At 44.4% G+C, this 25,809-nt stretch overlaps 1 protein-coding gene across 2 annotated transcripts in view; it reads left to right on the top strand.

The window, feature by feature from the left end:
• map2k7 (mitogen-activated protein kinase kinase 7) overlaps positions 1–25,809 on the top strand; it is a 100,608-nt gene that overhangs the window by 65,264 nt on the left and 9,535 nt on the right. For both annotated transcript variants that reach the window (XM_072564007.1, XM_072564006.1), the window contains 3 exons: positions 2,402–2,581; positions 5,388–5,468; positions 23,408–23,550. In XM_072564007.1, coding sequence (XP_072420108.1) covers positions 2,402–2,581; positions 5,388–5,468; positions 23,408–23,550 — 404 coding nt within the window. The remainder of the gene's footprint in view (positions 1–2,401; positions 2,582–5,387; positions 5,469–23,407; positions 23,551–25,809) is intronic.

Below are 25,809 nucleotides of genomic sequence, written 5' to 3'. Positions count from 1 at the left end.
GGAACAAATTACTTAACCTTGCTCATCAAGTGTAATTACTTGCTTGCTCTCTCCCTATTCCGAACCAAGTACAAACCATGTAAATAAGGGCTTTACACTCTGTCTCCCAGGTGGACTCACTCTGTCCCCAGCTAATGTTCTTGTCCTGCATCAATACTTTGAAACCTGTCATCACCTGAGGAGCTCTGCCTATGGTCTCAGTGAAGGGTTGCTCTGCTCTTCTCCCACTGTCGGAGCTCAGGGGAGAAGCTTTTCCACTCAGCCAGTAGTTAGGGCATGGAATGCACTGCCTGGAAATAAAGTTAAAGCATTCACAAAGGCTTTGGGTGATGATTTTGATTAAATTAATGTATAAGTGGATAGGAGAAAAGTAGGAGATTAGCATGCCCCGAATGCCAGTGTAAGGGCGGCACAGTGGCTCAGTGGTTAGCACTGCTGCCTCACAGTGCCAGGGACCCGGGTTTGATTCCAGCCTTGGGTAATTGTCTGTGTGGGTTTTCTACCACTGCTCTGGTTTCCTCCCACAGTGCAAAGGTGTGCCATGCTAAATTGTCTATGGTGTTAGGTGCATTAGTCAGGGGTAAATATAGGGTAGGGGGAATGGGTCTGGGTGGGTTACTCTTCAGAGGGGCGGTGTGGACTTGTTGGGCCTAATGACCTGTTTCCACACTGTAGGGAATCTATGTGAAGAGTTGGTGCAGCATGATGGGCTGAGTGGCCTCCTTCTGTGCCATAAGAATTCAGTGATCCTACTATTTGAAGGCACATCTGTTATGGAGGACTGAAAGGAATGGTCACTTTGTATATGGCTGGATCCAGTCAACACAAGTCAACAGTGTTGTTTTTTATTTTATTTGAGGAAAGTGTGTTTGCCAGGCCCCTGGGAGAGCTTCCTCCCCAGATAATGCGGTTTGAGCCATTAAGTTCGTCTGATCAGTCCGAGCCTGAGTTCAATCCTCTGACTCCTTCGGTATTGCTGAATCCTAGATTCGAGGCTGAAGTTTAAAATGTTGTTCGAGCCAATCAAGACAAGACAGCCACCAGTTTCCTGATGATCAGCTTATGCTTGAAATGCCGACTCTCCTGCTCCTCGGATGCTGCCTGACCTGCTGTGCTTTTCCAGCCCCACTCTCATCGTGACTTTAATCACCAGCATCTTCGGCCCTCACCTTCTAACACAAGGCAGCCTCTGACTGAGTTGAGCTAGGTTGAGCTAACAGTTAAGTTCACAACTTCTCTTGAGTACTTCAGGGAAGACAGGAAACAGCAAACCAACTTCACAGTCCCCATCTCAGCTCTGTGAGAGCCTGTGACCCCTCAGATAAAGAGGATAAGCTGGATCATACACTCAGCAATTCTAGCAACTGTTCTGCTATCAGTGGCACAGGTAGGGAACATTCCTTCAATTAGCTGTTCATGCGACTATGGAAGACTAACTCCATTCCATAAATATTCCATTAACAGGGCGGCACGGTGGCTCAGTGGTTAGCACTGCTGCCTCACAGCGCCGGAGACCCGGGTTCAATTCCCGCCTCAGGCGACTGACTGTGTGGAGTTTGCACATTCTCCCCGTGTCTGCGTGGGTTTCCTCCGGGTGCTCCGGTTTCCTCCCACAGTCCAAAGATGTGCAGGTCAGGGTGAATTGGCCATGCTAAATTGTCCATCCATGGCTGTGGATTCTTCATCATTGAGTTCATTTAAGATTAAGATTAGCAGATTTGTGACCTCCCTGGGAATCAAGTGATATGGAAAATTATGAATTGATGATCAGGCATGATCATGTTGAATGGTGGACCAAGCTTTAGGGACTGAATCCTGCACCGCTCCTGGACACATAATACAAAAAGCCATATAGGGGCAGGAATTAGGCCATTCAGCCCGTTGAGTCTGTTCTGCCATTCAATCAACCACTTTCTCCCTGTAATCCTTGATCCCCTTGATACTGAAGAACCTATCTATCTCAGTCTTAAATAAACTCAATAGCCTCCACCATCGTCTGTGGCAGTGAATTCCATCGACTCCCCACTCACTGACTGAAAATGCTTCTCCATATCTCCATTCTAAAAGGTCTTCCCTTTACCCACGGGTCCTAGTCTCTCCGACCAATGGAAACAGCTTCCCAACATCTACTCTGTCCAGGCCATTCAGTATTCTGAATGTTTGAATTAGATCCACCCTCATCCTTCTAAACTCCATCGAGTATAGTCCCTCAAACATTGCTCGTATGTTAAGCAGGCAGAATAGCATCAAGATTGGCACAGGCATAGTGGGCCGAAAGGCCTGGTGCTGTGCTGGACTGTTCAGTGTTCTAAAAGGAGTATTGATCCTGATTGCATGGATGTATCTAATTGAAAGCTTGCAAAAGGAGTACACCAATTTGTCTGTTAATTCATTTGAACAGATTGTCAAAGCTCTCTTCTACCTGAAGGAAAAGCATGGTGTCATTCACAGAGATGTGAAACCCTCAAATATTCTCCTGGATGAGCGGGGTCAAATCAAACTCTGTGATTTCGGGATAAGTGGAAGACTGGTAGACTCGAAAGCAAAGACGAGGAGCGCTGGCTGTGCAGCATATATGGCGGTGAGTGCTTTATCTGTTCAATCGGTTGTGTCTTAAGATGCAGAAGGGAGAATAACTGGGTAATGGGATATTTGTAGATATTGCATAGAGGGAAGAGGTATCTGTGTAATTCATGTTACAGAGCGGGGGGGGGGGGGCAATAACACCACCAGGTCCAAGACCAAGTGTTGGAGACATTTCATAACGGTGGAGGAAAGGTTCTAAATTCAGAATGTAGGATCATAAAGAAGAATTCAGTGTGCAGAAAAATTTACAAGGAACCAGTAGCAGCCAACTAAGAAAGAGAAAGATACTGGTAGTCCCTGAGTTGTGTACTTGAGTCCATTTGGAACTCAATTTGTGTGCAAGTCAGAACACAGTATAGGGCGACATAAAATAGCCATTTCGAAATGTAAGAAATGTTCATGTCAGATCTTTAAAGTTACGTGTCTGTATGGAATCTTGTTCATAAGTGGGGCATTAATAAATTGGGGACCCTGTGTTAATTGGAGTTAGAATAAGAGGGAATGAAGTCAGGCCTATTAAATTAGGCTTTACAGTGTATGTATGAAAATGCTGAAAGTCTGGTAACCAAGATAACAAAACATTTTATTTTTCTGAGGATTGAGTCTTCGGAGTTTCCTTGATCTGAAGGAAGAGAATGCAGAATCTTGAAGTATTTTTAAGGCAGAGGAAGATCGCTTCTAGATTACCAAGAAACCAACAATTGAAAGGTTATCTAGGATCTGTCTGAATGTAGGGTTGAGGTTAAAACCAGGTCAGCCATGATCATATTGAATGTCAGAACAGGCCTGAAGGGGCAACACAAGTGGCCTACACATGTAGGAACACATTATGGCAGGTGCTGGAATCTGTACTGAAAACAACAAATGCAAGAGATCACAGCAGGTCAGGCAGCATCCATGGAGAGAGAGTAAGCTAACATTCTGAGTCGAGATGACTCTTCATCTGATAAGGAGTCTTCTCGACTCAAAATGTTAGCTTGCCCTCTCCCCACTGATGCTGTGTGACCCGCTGTGATTTCCAGCATTTGTTGTTTCAGTGGCCTATGCTTGTTCTTTGTTCGCAAGGTTGGTGAGCTGCAGGCACAGGTACCCCCATCAGTATGTCATGCTGCTTCAATAATGGAGACCAGGCTCAGAGTAGGGCAAGAGTGGGCATTAAATATTTCCAGTGCTTCAGAGAAGGGGTGCTGCTGGGGACTAAATGTCTTGCAATGTAGAGGTCAGAAGTGAGTTGAGTTGCAGTCTGTGTGTCCCTCCTTTTTCTCTGTCCCTCTCCCACAGTCTTCAACATTTCCCTCTTTCTCACCCATCCCTGTTTTAGGTTTCGCCCAAATCTCCCATTGTCTTATCCTGCCCCCTGAATGTTATGAAAATGATCCAAGTGGCTCTGCACTCCAAACATTTTGACCAGTACAAATCCAAATACAATTTGAGACAAGGTGATTTCTTAATGAGAAAAGAAAAATTAACAAGAGCAGCTCAGCAGCCTGACTAACGGGCCAAGAAAAGCAAACAGTAGAGCTTATTTAAACATCTAAAAGGGAAAAGAGAATGGACAAGTGAACATAGGCCCCTTAGAGAATGCAGCTTGAAAATAACACAAAGGAACCTGGAGATGGCGAAAAATTGATAAATACTTTGCATCAATCTTCATGGGACAAGACACTAAGAGCATTCTGGAAGTACTAAATAATTAGGGTATTAAGAGGGAAAATAAAGAGATGTACTAGGGAAAATAATGAGGCTAAACGCTGGTAAGAGTCTTGGTGCTGATAGAATTGTGAAAGTAGTAATATGAGATAGTGTATGCACTGGTTATAATCTTCTAAGAATCCATAATTTGGGACAAGTCCCACAGGATTACAAAATTGTCAGTGTTGTTCAAACATTATTCCCTTATTCAAAATAAAAGACAAAATGAAAGGTCCCTCTAGATCGCATAGCTTGTTATCTCTCACTGGGAGAATGTCAGGTCTATTATCAAGGATGGAATAGCTGAGCATTTGGAAATAGATAATGTCGTCAAGCAATGGCAGTATGGCTTCCTGAAGAAGAAATCAAGCCTGAGCAATTCATTACACTGCTTTGAGCAAGTAACAAATTGGGTAAATGGGAACCACTCGATATAATATATTTGGATATGTTTAATGATGCTACATAAGGTTACAGACAATAAGGTGTTCGAGGGAATTTATAGGAGTCCTGGAGGATGGGCTCGTAGACAGCAGAGTTAGGATAAAGGAGGCATTTTCAGGATGGCGGCCTGCAGTCAGTGGAATGTAACAGGGATCCATGCTCAACCACTATTCTTTACAATATATCAATGACTTAAGACATGAATGTACCATCACCAAATTTGCGGATGAAACAAATATAGGTAGGAACGTATACCTTGATGGGTGTTGGGGGAGGGATACCTGTGTATTTTGTTGTTTCGGGGAAATGTCTGTGTTGTGGAGACGGGTAATGTTTCTGTAGTTTGCACTACACCAGGAGGGAGTATCTGTCTGTCTTGCATTGATGAGGAGCAGGGTATCACTGCATCATCTGGAACAGAGAGGGGGATATTCTATAAAGTACTGATGATTTCTCACAGTCACATGTATACCTACACATTACCAACATTCTGGGGACAGGCATGTCATAAGCTGGAGTGGACAATCTAACCACTATTAGAACAAGTACCAGATCAAGGTGAGGACGGGCATTGACTTTGCACACAGCAACTTCATAGTGAAGGCATGGAATATATCACCATCCAGAGGACTATCCCTTTACATTTATTGACTTTTTATTGACAGCCTGAACGGATAGATCCCCCCGATCCCACCAAACCTGACTACGATATCAGAGCGGATGTATGGAGTCTTGGCATTTCACTGGTAAGCAAAGAGCTTTTAGTGCTTAAACATCTTTGGGAAAGCAAACTCCTCCTCAGATAGTAATGCTGAGATTCCCACTGTAACAGTGGTGTCCAGGTGCACCCACTGATGCCCACGTTAATGCCATCCATCCTTGATGATGGAAGAGTCCAATACATCAGTGGAAAACATAAAACAGAAGCATACACAGAAACCTTCAGCCAAACGTGCAGAGTGGATAATCCATCTCGGCATCACCGATTTTAACCAATTCAATCCACTCATGAGATCAAGAAATGGTTAGATGCTCTGAATATTGCAAAGGCTATGGGCTCTGACAACATTCTGGCAAAGGTACTGAACATTTGTGCTCCAGAACTTGCCGTACCCCTGGCCAAGCTGTTCCACCACAGTTACAACACTGGCACCTACCTGACAATAAGGAAAATTGACTAGGCATGTCCTGGTCAATTACCACCATATCGGTCTACTCTTGATCATCAGTTAAGTGATGGTGATGTCATTACTGCTGTCAAGCAGCTCCTGACCTCATGACAGCCTTGGTTCAAACATGGATGACAGAGGGATGGTCTCGAGGTGGAGTGTGATTGTTAGCCTGTGACATCAAAGCTGCATTTGACTGTGTGTGGCTTTCGAGGAGCCCTGGCAAAACTGGAATCATCAGGAATCGGAGGCAAACTCTCTCTTGGTTAGACTCATAATGGCACTTAGGAAAATGGTGTGGTTGGATGCAGGTCAGTCATCTCAGATCCAGGATCTCCCTGCAGGAGTTCCTCAGAGTAGTGAGGAGGCCCAACAATCTCCTTCCATTATTAGGGCAGGAGTGGAGCTGTTCACCAACGATAGCACAGGGGTCAGCACCATTTGCGACTCCTCAGATACTGAAGCAGTCCATGGTTAAATGCAACAAGCTCTAGACAATATCCAGGCTGAGGTGGACAAGTTCCAAATAATGTCACAAAGACACAAATGCCAGGCACTGACCATCTCTAATACAATCACTGCACCGTAACATTCAATGGTGTTACCATCAGCATCCCCTACGATCAATATCCTGACATTGTTATTGACCAGTAACTGAGCATCACCCACCATATAAGCAAGAGCAGGTCAGAGGCTAGGAATACTGCAAGGTGGAACTCATGTCCTGGCTCCCCAAAGCTTGGCTACTATCCAAAGGGAAAGGTCAGGAGTGTGATGGAATACTTCACACCAGCCTGAATGAATGCAGCTCCAACAAGGAGCTTGCCATCATCCAAGGCAGATTAGTCCACGTGATTGGTGCAGCATCCACAAACACCTGCGCCCTCAGCAGCAGTCTGTACGATCACTGCGAACGTTCACCTGAGATCCGCAACACCTTCCAGAACCCCGACCCCTTCCAGAACCCCAACCCCTTCCATAACGAAGGGTAGCGGCAGCCATGACCTGCAAGTAACACACCGTACTCACTTCGAAGCATATGGCCATTCCATCTGTGTCGTTGGGTCAGAATCATGGAATTCTATCCCTAATGTCATTGAGTGTCTACCTACCATATGTGGACAGACGCACTTCATCCCCACCTTCTCAACGACACCGAGGAATAGGCAATAACTGCTGGCCACCACTGAGGGCCAGGTCCTACAAATGAATATGAAATATGGTATAAAGGTGAAGTCGGACATCTCACTCACTGCAGGGACACTGTTGCTGTTGTTGTTGTCATTGACTGTAGTGACAGCCACAAACTCTTACAGACACGATGATGCATTGCCACTAATGTTCTCCCTAAACACACTGACACAGTGATACCCAGTCACTAATGTTCACACTAACCGCACTGACACAGTGATACACCGTCACTAATTTTCACCCTAAACACACTGACACAGTGATACACAGTCACTAATGCTCTCCCTAAACACACTGACACAGTGACACACAGTCACTAATGTTCTCCCTGAACACACACACACAGTGATTCACAGTCACTAAAGCTCTCCCTAAACACACGAACACAGTGATACACAGTCACTAATGTTCTCCCTGAACACACTGACACAGTGACACCCAGTCACTAATGTTCACCTTAAAAACACTGACATAGTGACACACAGTCACTAATGCTCTCCCTGAATACACTGACACAGTGATACACAGTCTCTAATGCTCTCACTAAATGCACTGACACAGTGATTCACAGTCACTAATGGTCACCCTAAACACAGTGACACAGTGATACAGTCACTAATGTTCACCCTGAATACACTGACACAGTGATACACAGTCACTAATGCTCTCCCTGAATACACTGACACAGTGATACACAGTCACTAATGCTCTCCTTAAACACACTGACACAGTGATACACAGTCACTAATGCTCTCCTTAAACACACTGACACAGTGATTCACAGTCACTAATGTTCACCCTAAAAACACTGACACAGTGATACACAGTCACTAATGTTCACCCTAAAAACACTGACACAGTGATTCACAGTCACTAATGTTCACCCTAAAAACACTGACACAGTGATACACAGTCACTAATGCTCTCCCTGAATACACTGACACAGTGATACACAGTCACTAATGCTCTCCTTAAACACACTGACACAGGGATACACAGTCACTAATGCTCTCCTTAAACACACTGACACAGTGATTCACAGTCACTAATGTTCACCCTAAAAACACTGACACAGTGATACACAGTCACTAATGTTCACCCTAAAAACACTGACACAGTGATTCACAGTCACTAATGTTCACCCTAAAAACACTGACACAGTGATTCACAGTCACTAATGTTCACCCTAAAAACACTGACACAGTGATACACAGTCACTAATGCTCTCCTTAAACACACTGACACAATGATTCACAGTCACTAATGCTCTCCTGAAACACACTGACACAGTGATACACAGTCACTGATGCTCTCCCTGAACACACTGACACAGTGACACACAGTCTCTAATGCTCTCCCTAAACGCACTGACACAGTGACACACAGTCACTAATGTTATCCCTGAACATACTGGCACAGTGATACACAGTCACTAATGTTCGCCCCAATCACACTGACACAGTGATACACATTCACTAATGTTCACCCTAAACACACTGACACAGTGATACACATTCACTAATGTTCACCCTAAACACACTGACACAGTGATACACAGTCTCTAATGCTCTCCCTAAACGCACTGACACAGTGACACACAGTCGCTAATGTTATCCCTGAACATACTGGCACAGTGATACACAGTCACTAATGTTCACCCTAAACACACTGACACAGTGACACACAGTCTCTAATGCTCTCCCTGAACGCACTGACACAGTGACACACAGTCACTAATGTTATCCCTGAACATACTGGCACAGTGATACACAGTCACTAATGTTCGCCCCAATCACACTGACACAGTGATACACATTCACTAATGTTCACCCTAAACACACTGACACAGTGATACACAGTCACTAATGTTCACCCTAAACACACTGACACAGTGATACACAGTCACTAATGTTCGCCCCAATCACACTGACACAGTGATACACATTCACTAATGTTCACCCTAAACACACTGACACAGTGATACACAGTCACTAATGCTTTCCCTGAACACACTGACACAGTGATACACAGTCACTAATGTTTCCCTGAACACACGATCACAGTGATAGACAGTCACTAATGTTCACCCTAAACACATTGACACAGTGATACACAGTCACTAATGTTCTCCGCCAAAAAACATTGACACAGTGATACACGGTCACTAATGTTCACCCTAAAAACACTGACACAGTGATACACAGTCACTAATGCTCTCCCTGAACACACTGACACAGTGATACACAGTCACTAATGTTATCCCTGAACATACTGGCACAGTGTTACACAGTCACTAATGTTCTCCCTAAACACACTGACACAGTGATACACAGTCACTAATGTTCTCCGCCAAAAAACATTGACACAGTGATACACAGTCACTAATGTTATCCCTGAACATACTGACACAGTGACACACAGTCACTAATGTTCACACTAACCGCACTGACACAGTGATACACAGTCACTAATGCTCTCCTTAAACACACTGACAGTGATACACAGTCACTAATGTTCTCCCGAAACACACTGACACAGTGATACACAGTCACTAATGTTCTCACTGAACCCACTGACACAGTGATACACAGTCACTAATGTTCTCCCTGAACACACTGACACAGTGATACACAGTCACTAATGCTCTCCCTAAACACACGAACACAGTGATACACAGTCACTAATGTTCTCCCTGAACACACTGACACAGTGACACCCAGTCAGTAATGTTCTCCGCAAAAACACACTCACACAGTGATACACAGTCACTAATGTTCTCCCTGAACACACTGACACCGTGATACACAGTCACTAATGTTCTCCGCCAAAACACATTGACACAGTGATACACAGTCACTAATGTTCGCCCCAATCACACTGACACAGTGATACACAGTCACTAATGCTTTCCCTGAACACACTGACACAGTGATACACAGTCACTCATGTTTCCCTGAACACACGAACACAGTGATAGACAGTCACTAATGTTCACCCTAAACACATTGACACAGTGATACACAGTCACTAATGTTCTCCGCCAAAAGACATTGACACAGTGATACACAGTCACTAATGTTCTCCCTAAACGCACTGACACAGTGATACACGGTCACTAATGTTCTCCCTAAACACACTGACACAGTGATACACAGTCACTAATGTTCACCCTAAAAACACTGACACAGTGATACACAGTCACTAATGCTCTCCCTGAACATACTGGCACAGTGTTACACAGTCACTAATGTTCTCCCTAAACACACTGACACAGTGATACACAGTCACTAATGTTCTCCGCCAAAAAACACTGACACAGTGATACACAGTCACTAATGCTCTCCCTAAACACACTGACACAGTGATACACAGTCACTAATGTTCACCCTAAACACACTGACACTGTGATACACGGTCACTCATGTTCACCCTAAACACACTGACACAGTGACACACAGTCACTAATGTTCACACTAACCGCACTGACACAGTGATACACAGTCACTAATGCTCTCCTTAAACACACTGACAGTGATACACAGTCACTAATGTTCTCACTGAACCCACTGACACAGTGATACACAGTCACTAATGTTCTCCCTGAACACACTGACACAGTGATACACAGTCACTAATGCTCTCCCTAAACACACGAACACAGTGATACACAGTCACTAATGTTCTCCCTGAACACACTGACACAGTGACACCCAGTCAGTAATGTTCTCCGCAAAACACACTCACATAGTGATACACAGTCACTAATGTTCTCCCTGAACACACTGACACCGTGATACACAGTCACTAATGTTCTCCGCCAAAACACATTGACACAGTGATACACAGTCACTAATGTTCACCTTAAACACACTGACACAGTGATGAACAGTCACTAATGTTCACTCTAAAAACACTGACATAGTGACACACAGTCACTAATGTTCTCCCTAAACACACTGACACAGTAATACAGGGTCACTAATGTTCACCCTAAAAGCACTGACACAGTGACACACAGTCACTAATGTTCTCCCTAAACACACTGACACAGTAATACAGGGTCACTAATGTTCACCCTAAAAGCACTGACACAGTGATACACAGTCACTAATGTTCACCTTAAACACACTGACACAGTGACACACAGTCACTAATGTTCACACTAACCGCACTGACACAGTGATACACAGTCACTAATGCTCTCCTTAAACACACTGACAGTGATACACAGTCACTAATGTTCTCCCGAAACACACTGACACAGTGATACGCAGTCACTAATGTTCTCCCTGAACACACTGACATAGTGACACACAGTCACTAATGTTCTCCCTAAACACACTGACACAGTGATACACAGTCACTAATGTTCACCCTAAAAACACTGACACAGTGATACACAGTCACTAATGTTCACCCTAAAAACACTGACACAGTGATACACAGTCACTAATGTTCACACTAAAAACACTGACACAGTGATACACAGTCACTAATACTCTCCCTAAACACACTGACACAGTGATACACAGTCACTAATGTTCTCCCTGAACACACTGACACAGTGATACACAGTCACTAATGTTCTCCGCCAAAACACATTGACACAGTGATACACAGTCACTAATGTTCACCTTAAACACACTGACACAGTGATGAACAGTCACTAATGTTCACCCTAAAAACACTGACACAGTGATACACAGTCACTAATGCTCTCCCTGAACACACTGACACAGTGATACACAGTCACTAATGTTCTCCCTAAACACACTGACACAGTGATACACAGTCACTAATGTTCACCCTAAACACACTGACACAGTGATACACAGTCACTAATGTTATCCCTGAACATACTGGCACAGTGTTACACAGTCACTAATGTTCTCCCTGAACACACTGTCACAGTGATACACGGTCACTAATGTTCACCCTAAAAACTCTGACACAGTGATACACAGTCACTAATGCTCTCCTTAAACACACTGACAGTGATACACCCAGTCAGTAATGTTCTCCGCAAAAACACACTCACACAGTGATACACAGTCACTAATGTTCTCCCTGAACACACTGACACCGTGATACACAGTCACTAATGTTCTCCCTAAACACACTGACACAGTAATACAGGGTCACTAATGTTCACCCTAAAAGCACTGACACAGTGACACACAGTCACTAATGTTCTCCCTAAACACACTGACACAGTAATACAGGGTCACTAATGTTCACCCTAAAAGCACTGACACAGTGATACACAGTCACTAATGTTCACCTTAAACACACTGACACAGTGACACACAGTCACTAATGTTCACACTAACCGCACTGACACAGTGATACACAGTCACTAATGCTCTCCTTAAACACACTGACAGTGATACACAGTCACTAATGTTCTCCCGAAACACACTGACACAGTGATACGCAGTCACTAATGTTCTCCCTAAACACACTGACACAGTGATACACAGTCACTAATGTTCACCCTAAAAACACTGACACAGTGATACACAGTCACTAATGTTCACCCTAAAAACACTGACACAGTGATACACAGTCACTAATGTTCACACTAAAAACACTGACACAGTGATACACAGTCACTAATACTCTCCCTAAACACACTGACACAGTGATACACAGTCACTAATGTTCTCCCTGAACACACTGACACAGTGATACACAGTCACTAATGTTCTCCGCCAAAACACATTGACACAGTGATACACAGTCACTAATGTTCACCTTAAACACACTGACACAGTGATGAACAGTCACTAATGTTCACCCTAAAAACACTGACACAGTGATACACAGTCACTAATGCTCTCCCTGAACACACTGACACAGTGATACACAGTCACTAATGTTCTCCCTAAACACACTGACACAGTGATACACAGTCACTAATGTTCACCCTAAACACACTGACACAGTGATACACAGTCACTAATGTTATCCCTGAACATACTGGCACAGTGTTACACAGTCACTAATGTTCTCCCTGAACACACTGTCACAGTGATACACGGTCACTAATGTTCACCCTAAAAACTCTGACACAGTGATACACAGTCACTAATGCTCTCCTTAAACACACTGACAGTGATACACCCAGTCAGTAATGTTCTCCGCAAAAACACACTCACACAGTGATACACAGTCACTAATGTTCTCCCTGAACACACTGACACCGTGATACACAGTCACTAATGTTCTCCGCCAAAACACATTGACACAGTGATACACAGTCACTAATGTTCACCTTAAACACACTGACACAGTGATACACAGTCACTAATGTTCACCCTAAACACACTGACACCGTGATACACAGTCACTAATGTTCACCTTAAACACACTCACACAGTGATACACAGTCACTAATGTTCTCCCTGAACACACTGACACCGTGATACACAGTCACTAATGTTCTCCGCCAAAACACATTGACACAGTGATACACAGTCCCTAAAGTTCTCCCTAAACACACTGACACAGTGATACACAATCACTAATGTTCTCCCTGAACACACTGACACTGTGATACACGGTCACTCATGTTCACCCTAAACACACGAACACAGTGATACACAGTCACTAATGTTCTCCCTGAACACAGTGACACCCAGTCAGTAATGTTCACCCTAAACACACTGACATAGTGACACACAGTCACTAATGCTCTCACTGAATACACTGACACAGTGATACACAGTCACTAATGCTCTCCCTGAATACACTGACACAGGGATACACAGTCTCTAATGCTCTCCCTAAACGCACTGACACAGTGACACACAGTCTCTAATGTTCTCCCTAATCACACTGACACAGGGATACACAGTCAGTAATGTTCTCACTGAACCCACTGACACAGTGATACACAGTCACTAATGCTCTACCTAAACACACGAACACAGTGATACACAGTCACTAATGTTCTCCCTGAACACACTGACACAGTGACACCCAGTCAGTAATGTTCACCTTAAAAACACCGACATAGTGACACACAGTCACTCATGCTCTCACTGAAGACACTGACACAGTGATACACAGTCACTAATGTTCTCCCTGAACACACTGACACAGTGACACCCAGTCAGTAATGTTCACCCTAAACACACTGACACAGTGATACACAGTCTCTAATGCTCTCCCTAAACGCACTGACACAGTGATAAACATTCACTAATGTTCACACGAACCGCACTGACACAGTGTTACACAGTCACTAATGTTCTCCGCAAAAACACACTGACACAGTGACACACAGTCACTCATGCTCTCACTGAAGACACTGACACAGTGATACACAGTCACTAATGTTCTCCCTGAACACACTGACACAGTGAATCACAGTCACTAATATTCACCCAAAGCACATGGACACAGTGAAACACAGTCACTAATGCCCTCCCTAAACACACTGACTCAGTGACACCCAGTCACTAATGTTCACCCTGAAGACACTGACACAGTGACACACAGTCACTAATGCTCTCCTTAAACACACTGACACAGTGATACACAGTCACTAATGTTATCCCTGAACACACTGACATAGTGACACACAGTCACTTATGCCCTCCCTAAACACACTGACACAGTGACGCCCAGTCACTAATGTTCACCCTGAAGACACTGACACAGTGACACACAGTCACTAATGCTCTCCTTAAACACACTGACACAGTGATACACAGTCACTAATGGTCACCGTAAACACAGTGACACAGTCATACAGTCACTAATGCTCTCCTTAAACACGCTGATACAATGATACAAAGTCACTAATATTCTCCCTAAACACACTGACACAGTGATACACAGTCACTAATGCTCTCCCTAAACACACTGACACAGTGATACACAGTCACTAATGTTCTCCCTGAACACACTGACATAGTGACACACAGTCACTTATGCCCTCCCTAAACACACTGACACAGTGACGCCCAGTCACTGTTTTTAGGGGGAACATTAGTGACTGGGCGTCACTGTGTCAGTGTGTTTAGGGAGGGCATAAGTGACTGTGTGTCACTATGTCATTGTGTTCAGGGAGAACATTAGTGACTGTGTATCACTGTGTCAGTGTGTTTAGGGAGAGCATTAGTGACTGTGTATCACTGTGTCAGTGTGTTTAGGGAGAATATTAGTGTCTGTGTATCACTATGTCAATGTGTTTAGGGAGGGCATTAGTGACTGTGTGTCACTGTGTCATTGTTTTTAGGGGGAACATTAATGACACAGTGACACACAGTCACTAATGCCCTCCCTAAACACATTGACATAGTGATACACAGACACTAATGTTCTCCCTGAACACACAGACACAGTGATACACAGTCACGAATGTTCACCCTAAACACACTGACACAGTGACACACAGTCACTAATGCCCTCCCTGAACACACTGACACAGTGATACACAGTCTCTAATGCTCTCCCTAAACGCACTGACACAGTGACACACAGTCACTAATGTTATCCCTGAACATACTGGCACAGTGATACACAGTCACTAATGATCACCCTAATCACACTGTCACAGTGATACAGTCACTAATGCTTTCCCTGAACAACTGACACAGTGATACACAGTCACTAATGTTCACACTAACTGCACGGACACAGTGATTCACAGTCACTAATGCTCTCCCTAAACTCACTGACACAGTGATACACAGTCACTAATATTCACACTAACTGCACGGACACAGTGATTCACAGTCACTAATGCTCTCCCTAAACTCACTGTCACAGTGATACACAGTCACTAATATTCACACTAACTGCACGGACACAGTGATTTACAGTCACTAATGCTCTCCCTAAACACACTGACACAGTGACACACAGTCACTAATGTTCACCCTCAACACACTGACACAGTGATACACAGTCACTAATGTTATCCCTGAACATACTGGCACAGTGATACACAGTCACTAATGTTCTCCGCAAAAACACACTCACACAGTGATTCGCAGTCACTAATGTTCTCCCTGAACACACTGACACAGTGAGACACAGTGTTCACCCTAAAAACACTGACATCGTGACACCCAGTCACTAATGCTCTCACTGAAGACACTGACACAGTGATACACAGTCACTAATGCTGTCCCTGAATACACTGACACAGTGATACACAGTCTCTAATGCTCTCCCTAAACGCACTGACACAGTGACACACAGTCACTAATGTTCACCCTAATCACACTGACACAGTGACACACAGTCACTAATGTTCACCCTAAACACACTGACACAGTGATACACATTCACTAATGTTCACACGAACCGCACTGACACAGTGTCACACAGTCACTAATGTTCTCCGCAAAAACACACTGACACAGTGATACACAGTCACTAATGTTCTCCCTGATCACACTTACACAGTGAAACACAGTCACTAGTGCCCTCCCTAAACACACTGACTCAGTGACACCCAGTCACTAATGTTCACCCTGAAGACACTGACACAGTGACACACAGTCACTAATGTTCTCCCTAAACACACTGACACAGTGATACACAGTCACTAATGTTCTCCCTGAACACACTGACACAGTGACACACAGTCACTAATGTTCTCCCTGAATACACTGACACAGTGATACACAGTCACTAATATTCTCCCTAAACACACTGACACAGTGATACACAGTCACTAATGTTCTCCCTGAACACACTGACACAGTGACACACAGTCACTAATGCCCTCCCTAAACACACTGACATAGTGATACACAGTCACTAATGCTCTCCCTAAACACACGAACACAGTGATACACAGTCACTAATGTTCACCCTAAACACACTGACACAGTGACACACAGTCACTTATGCCCTCCCTAAACACACTGACACAGTGACGCCCAGTCACTAATGTTCCCCCTAAAAACACTGACACAGTGATACACAGTTACTAATGTTCACCCTTAAAAACAATGACACAGTGACACACAGTCACTAATGCCCTCCCTAAACACACTGACATAGTGATACACAGACACTAATGTTCTCCCTGAACACACAGACACAGTGATACACAGTCACGAATGTTCACCCTAAACACACTGACACAGTGACACACAGTCACTTATGCCCTCCCTAAACACACTGACACAGTGACGCCCAGTCACTAATGTTCCCCCTAAAAACAATGACACAGTGACACACAGTCACTAAGACACTGACACAGTGATACACAGTCACTAATGCTCTCCCTGAATACACTGACACAGTGATACACAGTCACTAATGCTCTCCCTAAACGCACTGACACAGTGACACACAGTCACTAATGTTATCCCTGAACATACTGGCACAGTGATACACAGTCACTAATGATCACCCTAATCACACTGTCACAGTGATACAGTCACTAATGCTTTCCCTGAACAACTGACACATTGATACACAGTCACTAATGTTCACACTAACTGCACGGACACAGTGATTCACAGTCACTAATGCTCTCCCTAAACTCACCGTCACAGTGATACACAGTCACTAATATTCACACTAACTGCACAGACACAGTGATTCACAGTCACTAATGCTCTCCCTAAACACACTGACACAGTGACACACAGTCACTAATGTTCACCCTCAACAAACTGACACAGTGATACACAGTCACTAATGTTATCCCTGAACATACTGGCACAGTGATACACAGTCACTAATGCCCTCCCTAAACACACTGACATAGTGATACACAGACACTAATGTTCTCCCTGAACACACAGACACAGTGATACACAGTCACTTATGCCCTCCCTAAACACACTGACACAGTGACGCCCAGTCACTAATGTTCCCCCTAAAAACAATGACACAGTGACACACAGTCACTAAGACACTGACACAGTGATACACAGTCACTAATGCTCTCCCTAAACACACGAACACAGTGATACACAGTCACTAATGTTCACCCTAAACACACTGACACAGTGACACACAGTCACTTATGCCCTCCCTAAACACACTGACACAGTGACGCCCAGTCACTAATGTTCCCCCTAAAAACACTGACACAGTGATACACAGTTACTAATGTTCACCCTTAAAAACAATGACACAGTGACACACAGTCACTAATGCTCTCCCTAAACTCACCGTCACAGTGATACACAGTCACTAATATTCACACTAACTGCACAGACACAGTGATTCACAGTCACTAATGCTCTCCCTAAACACACTGACACAGTGACACACAGTCACTAATGTTCACCCTCAACAAACTGACACAGTGATACACAGTCACTAATGTTATCCCTGAACATACTGGCACAGTGATACACAGTCACTAATGTTCTCCGCAAAAACACACTCACACAGTGATTCGCAGTCACTAATGTTCTCCCTGAACACACCGACACAGTGATACACAGTGTTCACCCTAAAAACACTGACATCGTGACACCCAGTCACTAATGCTCTCACTGAAGACACTGACACAGTGATACACAGTCACTAATGCTGTCCCTGAATACACTGACACAGTGATACACAGTCTCTAATGCTCTCCCTAAACGCACTGACACAGTGATACACATTCACTAATGTTCACCCTAAACACACTGACACAGTGATACACATTCACTAATGTTCACACGAACCGCACTGACACAGTGTTACACAGTCACTAATGTTCTCCGCAAAAACACACTGACACAGTGATACACAGTCACTAATGTTCTCCCTGAACACACTGACACAGTGAATCACAGTCACTAATATTCACCCTAAGCACATGGACACAGTGAAACACAGTCACTAATGCCCTCCCTAAACACACTGACTCAGTGACACCCAGTCACTAATGTTCACCCTGAAGACACTGACACAGTGACACACAGTCACTAATGCTCTCCTTAAACACACTGACACAGTCATACAGTCACTAATGCTCTCCCTGAACACACTGATACAATGATACACAGTCACTAATGCTCTCCCTGAACACACTGATACAATGATACACAGTCACTAATGTTCTCCCTAAACACACTGATACAGTGGTTCACAGTCATTAATGCTCTCCTTAAACACGCTGACACAATGATACACAGTCACTAATATTCTTCCTAAACACACTGACACAGTGATACACAGTCACTAATGCTCTCCCTAAACACACTGACACAGTGATACACAGTCACTAATGTTCTCCCTGAACACACTGACACAGTGATACACAGTCACTAATGCTCTCCCTAAACACACTGACACAGTGATACACAGTCACTAATGTTCTCCCTGAACACACTGACACAGTGATACACAGTCACTAATGCTCTCCCTAAACACACTGACACAGTGATACACAGTCACTAATGTTCTCCCTGAACACACTGACACAGTGATACACAGTCACTAATGTTCTCCCTGAACACACTGACACAGTGATACGCAGTCACTAATGTTCACCCTAAACACACTGACACAGTGATACACAGTCACTAATGATCACACTAACCACCCTGACACAGTCACTAATGTTCACACTGACCGCACTGACACAGTCACTCATGTTCACACTAACCGCACTGACATAGTCACTAATTTTCACACTGACCGCAAAGACACAGTCACTAATGTTCACCCTAAACACACTGACACACTGATACACAGTCAGTAATGTTCCCGCTAACCGCACTGACATAGTCACTCATGTGCACACTAACCGCACTGACACATTCACTAATGTCCCCACTGACCACACTGACACATTCACTAATGTTCACGCTAACCACACTGACACAGTCACTCATGTGCACACTAACCACGCTGACACAATCACTAATGTTCACACTAACCACGCTGACACAATCCCTAATGATCACACTAACCACACTGACACAATCCCTAATGATCACACTATCTGCACTGAGGCAGTCACTAACGTTCGCACTAACCGCACTGACTCAGTTACTAATGTTCACGCTAACCACAATGACACAGTCACTAATGTTCACACTGACCGCACTGACACAGTTACTAATGTTCACACTGACCGTACTGACACAGACACTAATGTTCACACTAACCGCACTGACACAGTCACTCATGCTCACACTAACCGCACTGACACAGTCACTAATGTTCACACTGACCGCACTGACACAGTCACTCATGTTCACACTAACCACAATGACACAGTCACTAATGTTCACACTGACCGCACTGACACAGTTACTCATGTTCACACTGACCGTACTGACACAGACACTAATGTTCACACTAACCACACTGACACAGTCACTCATGTTCACACTAACCGCACTGACACAGTCACTAATGTTCACACTGACCGCACTGACTCAGTCACTCATGTTCACACTAACCGCACTGACACAGTCACTAATGTTCACACTGACCGCACTGACACGGTCACTAATGTTCACACTGACCGCACTGACACGGTCACTCATGTTCACACTAACCGCACTGACACAGTCACTAATGTTCACACTGACCGCACTGACACGGTCACTCATGTTCACACTGACCGCACTGACACGGTCACTCATGTTCACACTAACCGCACTGACACAGTCACTCATGTTCACACTGACCGCACTGACACGGTCACTCATGTTCACACTGACCGCACTGACACGGTCACTCATGTTCACACTAACCGCACTGACACAGTCACTAATGTTCACACTGACCGCACTGACACAGTCACTCATGTTCACACTAACCGCACTGACACAGTCACTAATGTTCACACTGACCGCACTGACACGGTCACTAATGTTCACCCTAAACACACTGACACACCGATACACAGTCACTAATGTTCCCGCTAACCACACTGACACAGTCACTAATGTTCACACTAACCGCACTGACACGTTCACTAATGTTCACGCTAACCACACTGACAGTCACTCATGTGCACACTAACCACGCTGACACAATCACTAATGTTCACACTAACCACACTGACACAATCACTCATGTTCACACTAACCACACTGACACAGTCACTAATGTCCCCACTGACCACACTGACACAGACACTAATGTTCACACTAACCACACTGACACAATCACTAATGATCACACTAACTGCACTGACACAGTCACTAACTTTCACACTAACCGCACTGACTCAGTTACTAATGTTCACGCTAACCACACTGACACAGTCACTAATGTTCACACTGACCGCACTGACACAGTTACTAATGTTCATACTAACCACACAGACACAGTCACTAATGTTCACACTGACCGCACTGACACAGACACTAATGTTCACACTAACCACATGATTCAGACACTAATGTTCACACTAACCGCACTGACACAGATACTAATGTTCACACTAACCACACTGACACAGACACTAATGTTCACCCTAAACACACTGACACAGTCACTCATGTTCACACTAACCGCACTGACACAGTCACTAATGTTCACACTGACCGCACTGACACGGTCACTAATGTTCACCCTAAACACACTGATACACAGTCACTAATGTTCCCGCTAACCACACTGACACAGTCACTAATGTTCACACTAACCGCACTGACACATTCACTAATGTTCACACTAACCACACTGACACACTCACTCATGTTCACACTAACCACACTGACACAGTCACTAATGTCCCCACTGACCACACTGACACAGACACTAATGTTCACACTGACCGCACTGACACAGTCACTAATGTTCACACTAACCGCACTGACACATTCACTAACGTTCACACTAACCACACTGACACAGTTACTAATGTTCACGCTAACCACACTGACACAGTCACTAATGTTCACACTGACTGCACTGACATGGTCACTAATGTTCACACTGACCACACTGACACAGGCACTAATGTTCACACTAACCACACTGACACAATCACTCATGTTCACACTAACCACACTGACACAGTCACTAATGTCCCCACTGACCACACTGACACAGTTACTAATGTTCACGCTAACCACACTGACACAGTCACTAATGTTCACACTGACTGCACTGACATAGTCACTAATGTTCACACTGACCGCACTGACACAGTCGCTAATGTACACGCTAACCGCACTGACACAGTCACTAATGTTCACACTGACTGCACTGACATAGTCACTAATGTTCACACTAACCACACTGACACAGTCTCTCATGTTCACACAAACCACACTGACACAGGCACTAATGTTCACACTGACCGCACTGACACAGATACTAATGTTCACACTGACCGCACTGACACAGACACTAATCTTCACACTAACCACACTGACACGGTGGTACACAGTCACTAATGTTCACACTAACCACACTGACACACTAATGTTCACACTAACCACATGACACAGACACTAATGTTCACACTGACCGCACTGACACAGACACTAATCTTCACACTAACCACGCTGACACAGTGATACACAGTCACTAATGTTCACACTAACCATACTGACACACTAATGTTCACACTAACCACATGACACAGACACTAATGTTCGCACTGACCGCACTGACACAGTCACTAATGTTCACACTGACCGCACTGACACAGACACTCATATTCACACTAACCTCACTGACACAGTCAATAATGTTCACACTAACCTCACTGACACAGTCACTCATGTCCCCACTAACCACACTGACACAGACACTAATGTTCACACTAACCACACTGACACGGTGACACACAGTCACTAATGTTCACCCTAAACACACTGACCCAGTCATTAATGTTCACACTAACCACACTGACACAGTCACTAATGTTCACACTAACCACACTGACCCAGTCATTAATGTTCACACTAACCACACTGACACAGTCACTAATGTTCACACTAACCTCACTGACACAGTCACTAATGTTCACACTAACCACACTGACACAGTCAATAATGTTCACACTAACCTCACTGACACAGTCACTCATGTCCCCACTAACCACACTGACACAGACACTAATATTCACACTAACCACACTGACACGGTGATACACAGTCACTAACGTTCACACTAACCTCACTGACACAGTCACTAATGTTCACACTAACCACACTGACACAGTCACTAATGTTCACACTAACCACACTGATGCGGTCACTATTTGGCATTTGTCTCCGCTGTCACTATTTGGTTAGATCAGCTTTGTACAGTTTAATTTGAATTGTAATATTTTAAGTGTTGGAAGTCCTATTCCTGTGCTGCTGACTGAGCCGAGAGTTGAGACCTTGAATAAATTTCTGTGCCATTGGCCTGTAACCCAGCACTCTGACTGTCGACAGGTTGAACTCGCCACGGGGCAGTTTCCATATAAAAACTGCAAAACGGACTTTGAGGTTTTAACAAAGGTGCTGCAGGAAGATCCTCCTCTGCTCCCTCAAAGTATGGGCTTCTCAATGGACTTTCAATCATTTGTAAAAGATTGGTGAGTAAAACATGGGGGTAGTATCTGGTAGAAATATAACTCAAACAAATAATCGTTTGAATGATAATGTCTATTAAAAGAACTGAATGTTTCTATATATTTCCCTGACTCTAATGGAGTGAACCATGCCTATGTTTCAGTTAGCATAAGGAAAGGTCAAGTCACACAGTGCGAGAGGACCATAAGATTGCTGCCTCTTTAGGAAGAGGACTCTGTTGGCGTCTTCACGTAAAGGGCCATAATACCTCAGACGCTGACTGAGGTGAAGAAAGCGTGTCTTTCCTGGCCATCTCAGCCAGTGCAGGGATTAAACCCACACTGTTAACACCATACTGCATTGCAAACCTACTGACCAGGCAACTGAGTTCACCAACCCCCAGAGCAGTGGGCCTTCGTACGTAAAAGAGGAAGCAAGATAACTCAGTGTCTCAAAGTATATAGAACAGAGAACAATACAGCGCAGAACAGGCCCTTCGGCCCTCGATGTTGCGCCGACCTGTGAACTATTCTCAGCTCGTCCCCCTACACTATCCCAAAATCATCCTTGTGCTTTTCTAAGGATTGTTTAAATCTCCCTAATGTGGCTGAGTTGACTACATTAGCAGGTAGGATGTTCCACACCCTTACCACTCTCTGAGTAAAGAACCTGCCTCTGACATCTGTCTTAAATCTATCACCCCTCAATTTGTAGTTATGCCCCCTCGTACACACTGACATCATCGTCCTAGGAAAAAGACTTCCACCATCTACCCTATCTAATCCTCTGATCATCTTGTATGTCTCTCAAATCCCCCCTTAGCCGCCTTCTTTCCGATGAGAACAGACCCAAGTCTCTCAGCCTTCCCTCATAAGACCTTCCCTCCAGACCAGGCAACATCCTGATAAATCGCCTCTGCGCCTTTTCCAATGCTTCCGCATCCTTCCCGAAATATGACGACCAAAACTGTACACAATGTTCCAGGTGTGGCCGCACCAGCATTTTGTATAGTTGCAGCATGATATTGTGGCTCCGGAACTCAATCCCTTTGTGAATGAAACCTAACACACTGTATGCTGCCTTAACAGCACTATCCACCTGGGTGGCAACTTTCAGGGATCTGTGCACATGGACTCCAAGATCCCTCTGCACATCCACACGACCAAGAATCTTTCCATTGACCCAGTACTCTGCCTTCCTGTTATTCTTCCCAAAGTGCATTACTTCACATTTAGCTGCACTGAAGTAGTTTACAGCTAATTAATTACTTTGTAGTGTAGTCTCCTTTATAGTCATGGGAGTATGTTTTGCATGCTGCAAATTCCCTCAGATCGCAATGTGGTACTTGGTCATCAGATGTTAACCTAGATCTGAAACTGAAAAGATGCGCACTTCCTCAAGCTGGAGTTGAACCAGTCATCAAAGATTTTGAGGGTGAGGTCTGGTGTACTGTGTTGTTTTTGTAGCCCAAACAATGTACAAGAGTAATCTGGGTGCTTTGTCAGTGGAAATTGGAAGCAGAGAGCCTATGAAGGTGGGCTGAGTTCATCTTCAAACAATCAGCTGCCATCTCTCCTTTTTTGGAAAGGTGTGTCGTCAGTGCAGAGGCTGGAACATTGACAGAGACCAGTGCAAGGTCTACAGTGGCTATTTCTTTGGAAGCACTAGTTTGGGAAAAGTTCTTTCTTTGAGAACCTCACGTCATACTTTGTCAATGACCTCAACTTCAAAACCCTCATTGTTTATTACTCCCTCCTGACCTTCTCCTTGAGATAACTCCTATCCTTCCCTCACTCAGCCTCAGTACTCAATGAATCCTCATCCATCACAGTTTCTGTCCCCTTTCAATTTCATCTGCTCTCTGAATTTACAGCCGCCTTGTCCTACCAAAACCTCTTCCTCCCCCAAATCGCGTCCTCCCATATTTCCCTCTGCACAAGGTCTTCTCCAAAGTCCCTTACTACTGTCTTTCTGAGCTTGCTTGCTCAGCCACTCCTTGAACTCTATCGTGTTTACTGCCTCGCAAAACCTTCACCATCTCCCACCTCAGTGCCAATGTTGTGATCCCGTCTTCACATCCACCCCCAAAGGGCCACAGAGGTAAGTATATCGTAACTGCTGGGAACGTTTGTCATTGCCTTTCCTTCAAAGCTGAAATATGATGAGGAAGGTACAGCAAAATAGCCGACATTGTCGCAACTAGTGCTGCGTGTTTGTTCCTGAGATCTTTCTCACTGAAGATTTCACTCAAAGAGGTTTGTTTCACTAGAAGTGCACAAAGC

Source organism: Chiloscyllium punctatum, chromosome 46 (assembly GCF_047496795.1).
Source record: "Chiloscyllium punctatum isolate Juve2018m chromosome 46, sChiPun1.3, whole genome shotgun sequence".
Classification (NCBI taxonomy): Eukaryota; Metazoa; Chordata; class Chondrichthyes; order Orectolobiformes; family Hemiscylliidae; genus Chiloscyllium; species Chiloscyllium punctatum.
The sequence above is the reverse complement of the archived record's forward strand: the minus strand, read 5'-3'. Positions and strand labels throughout refer to the sequence as shown.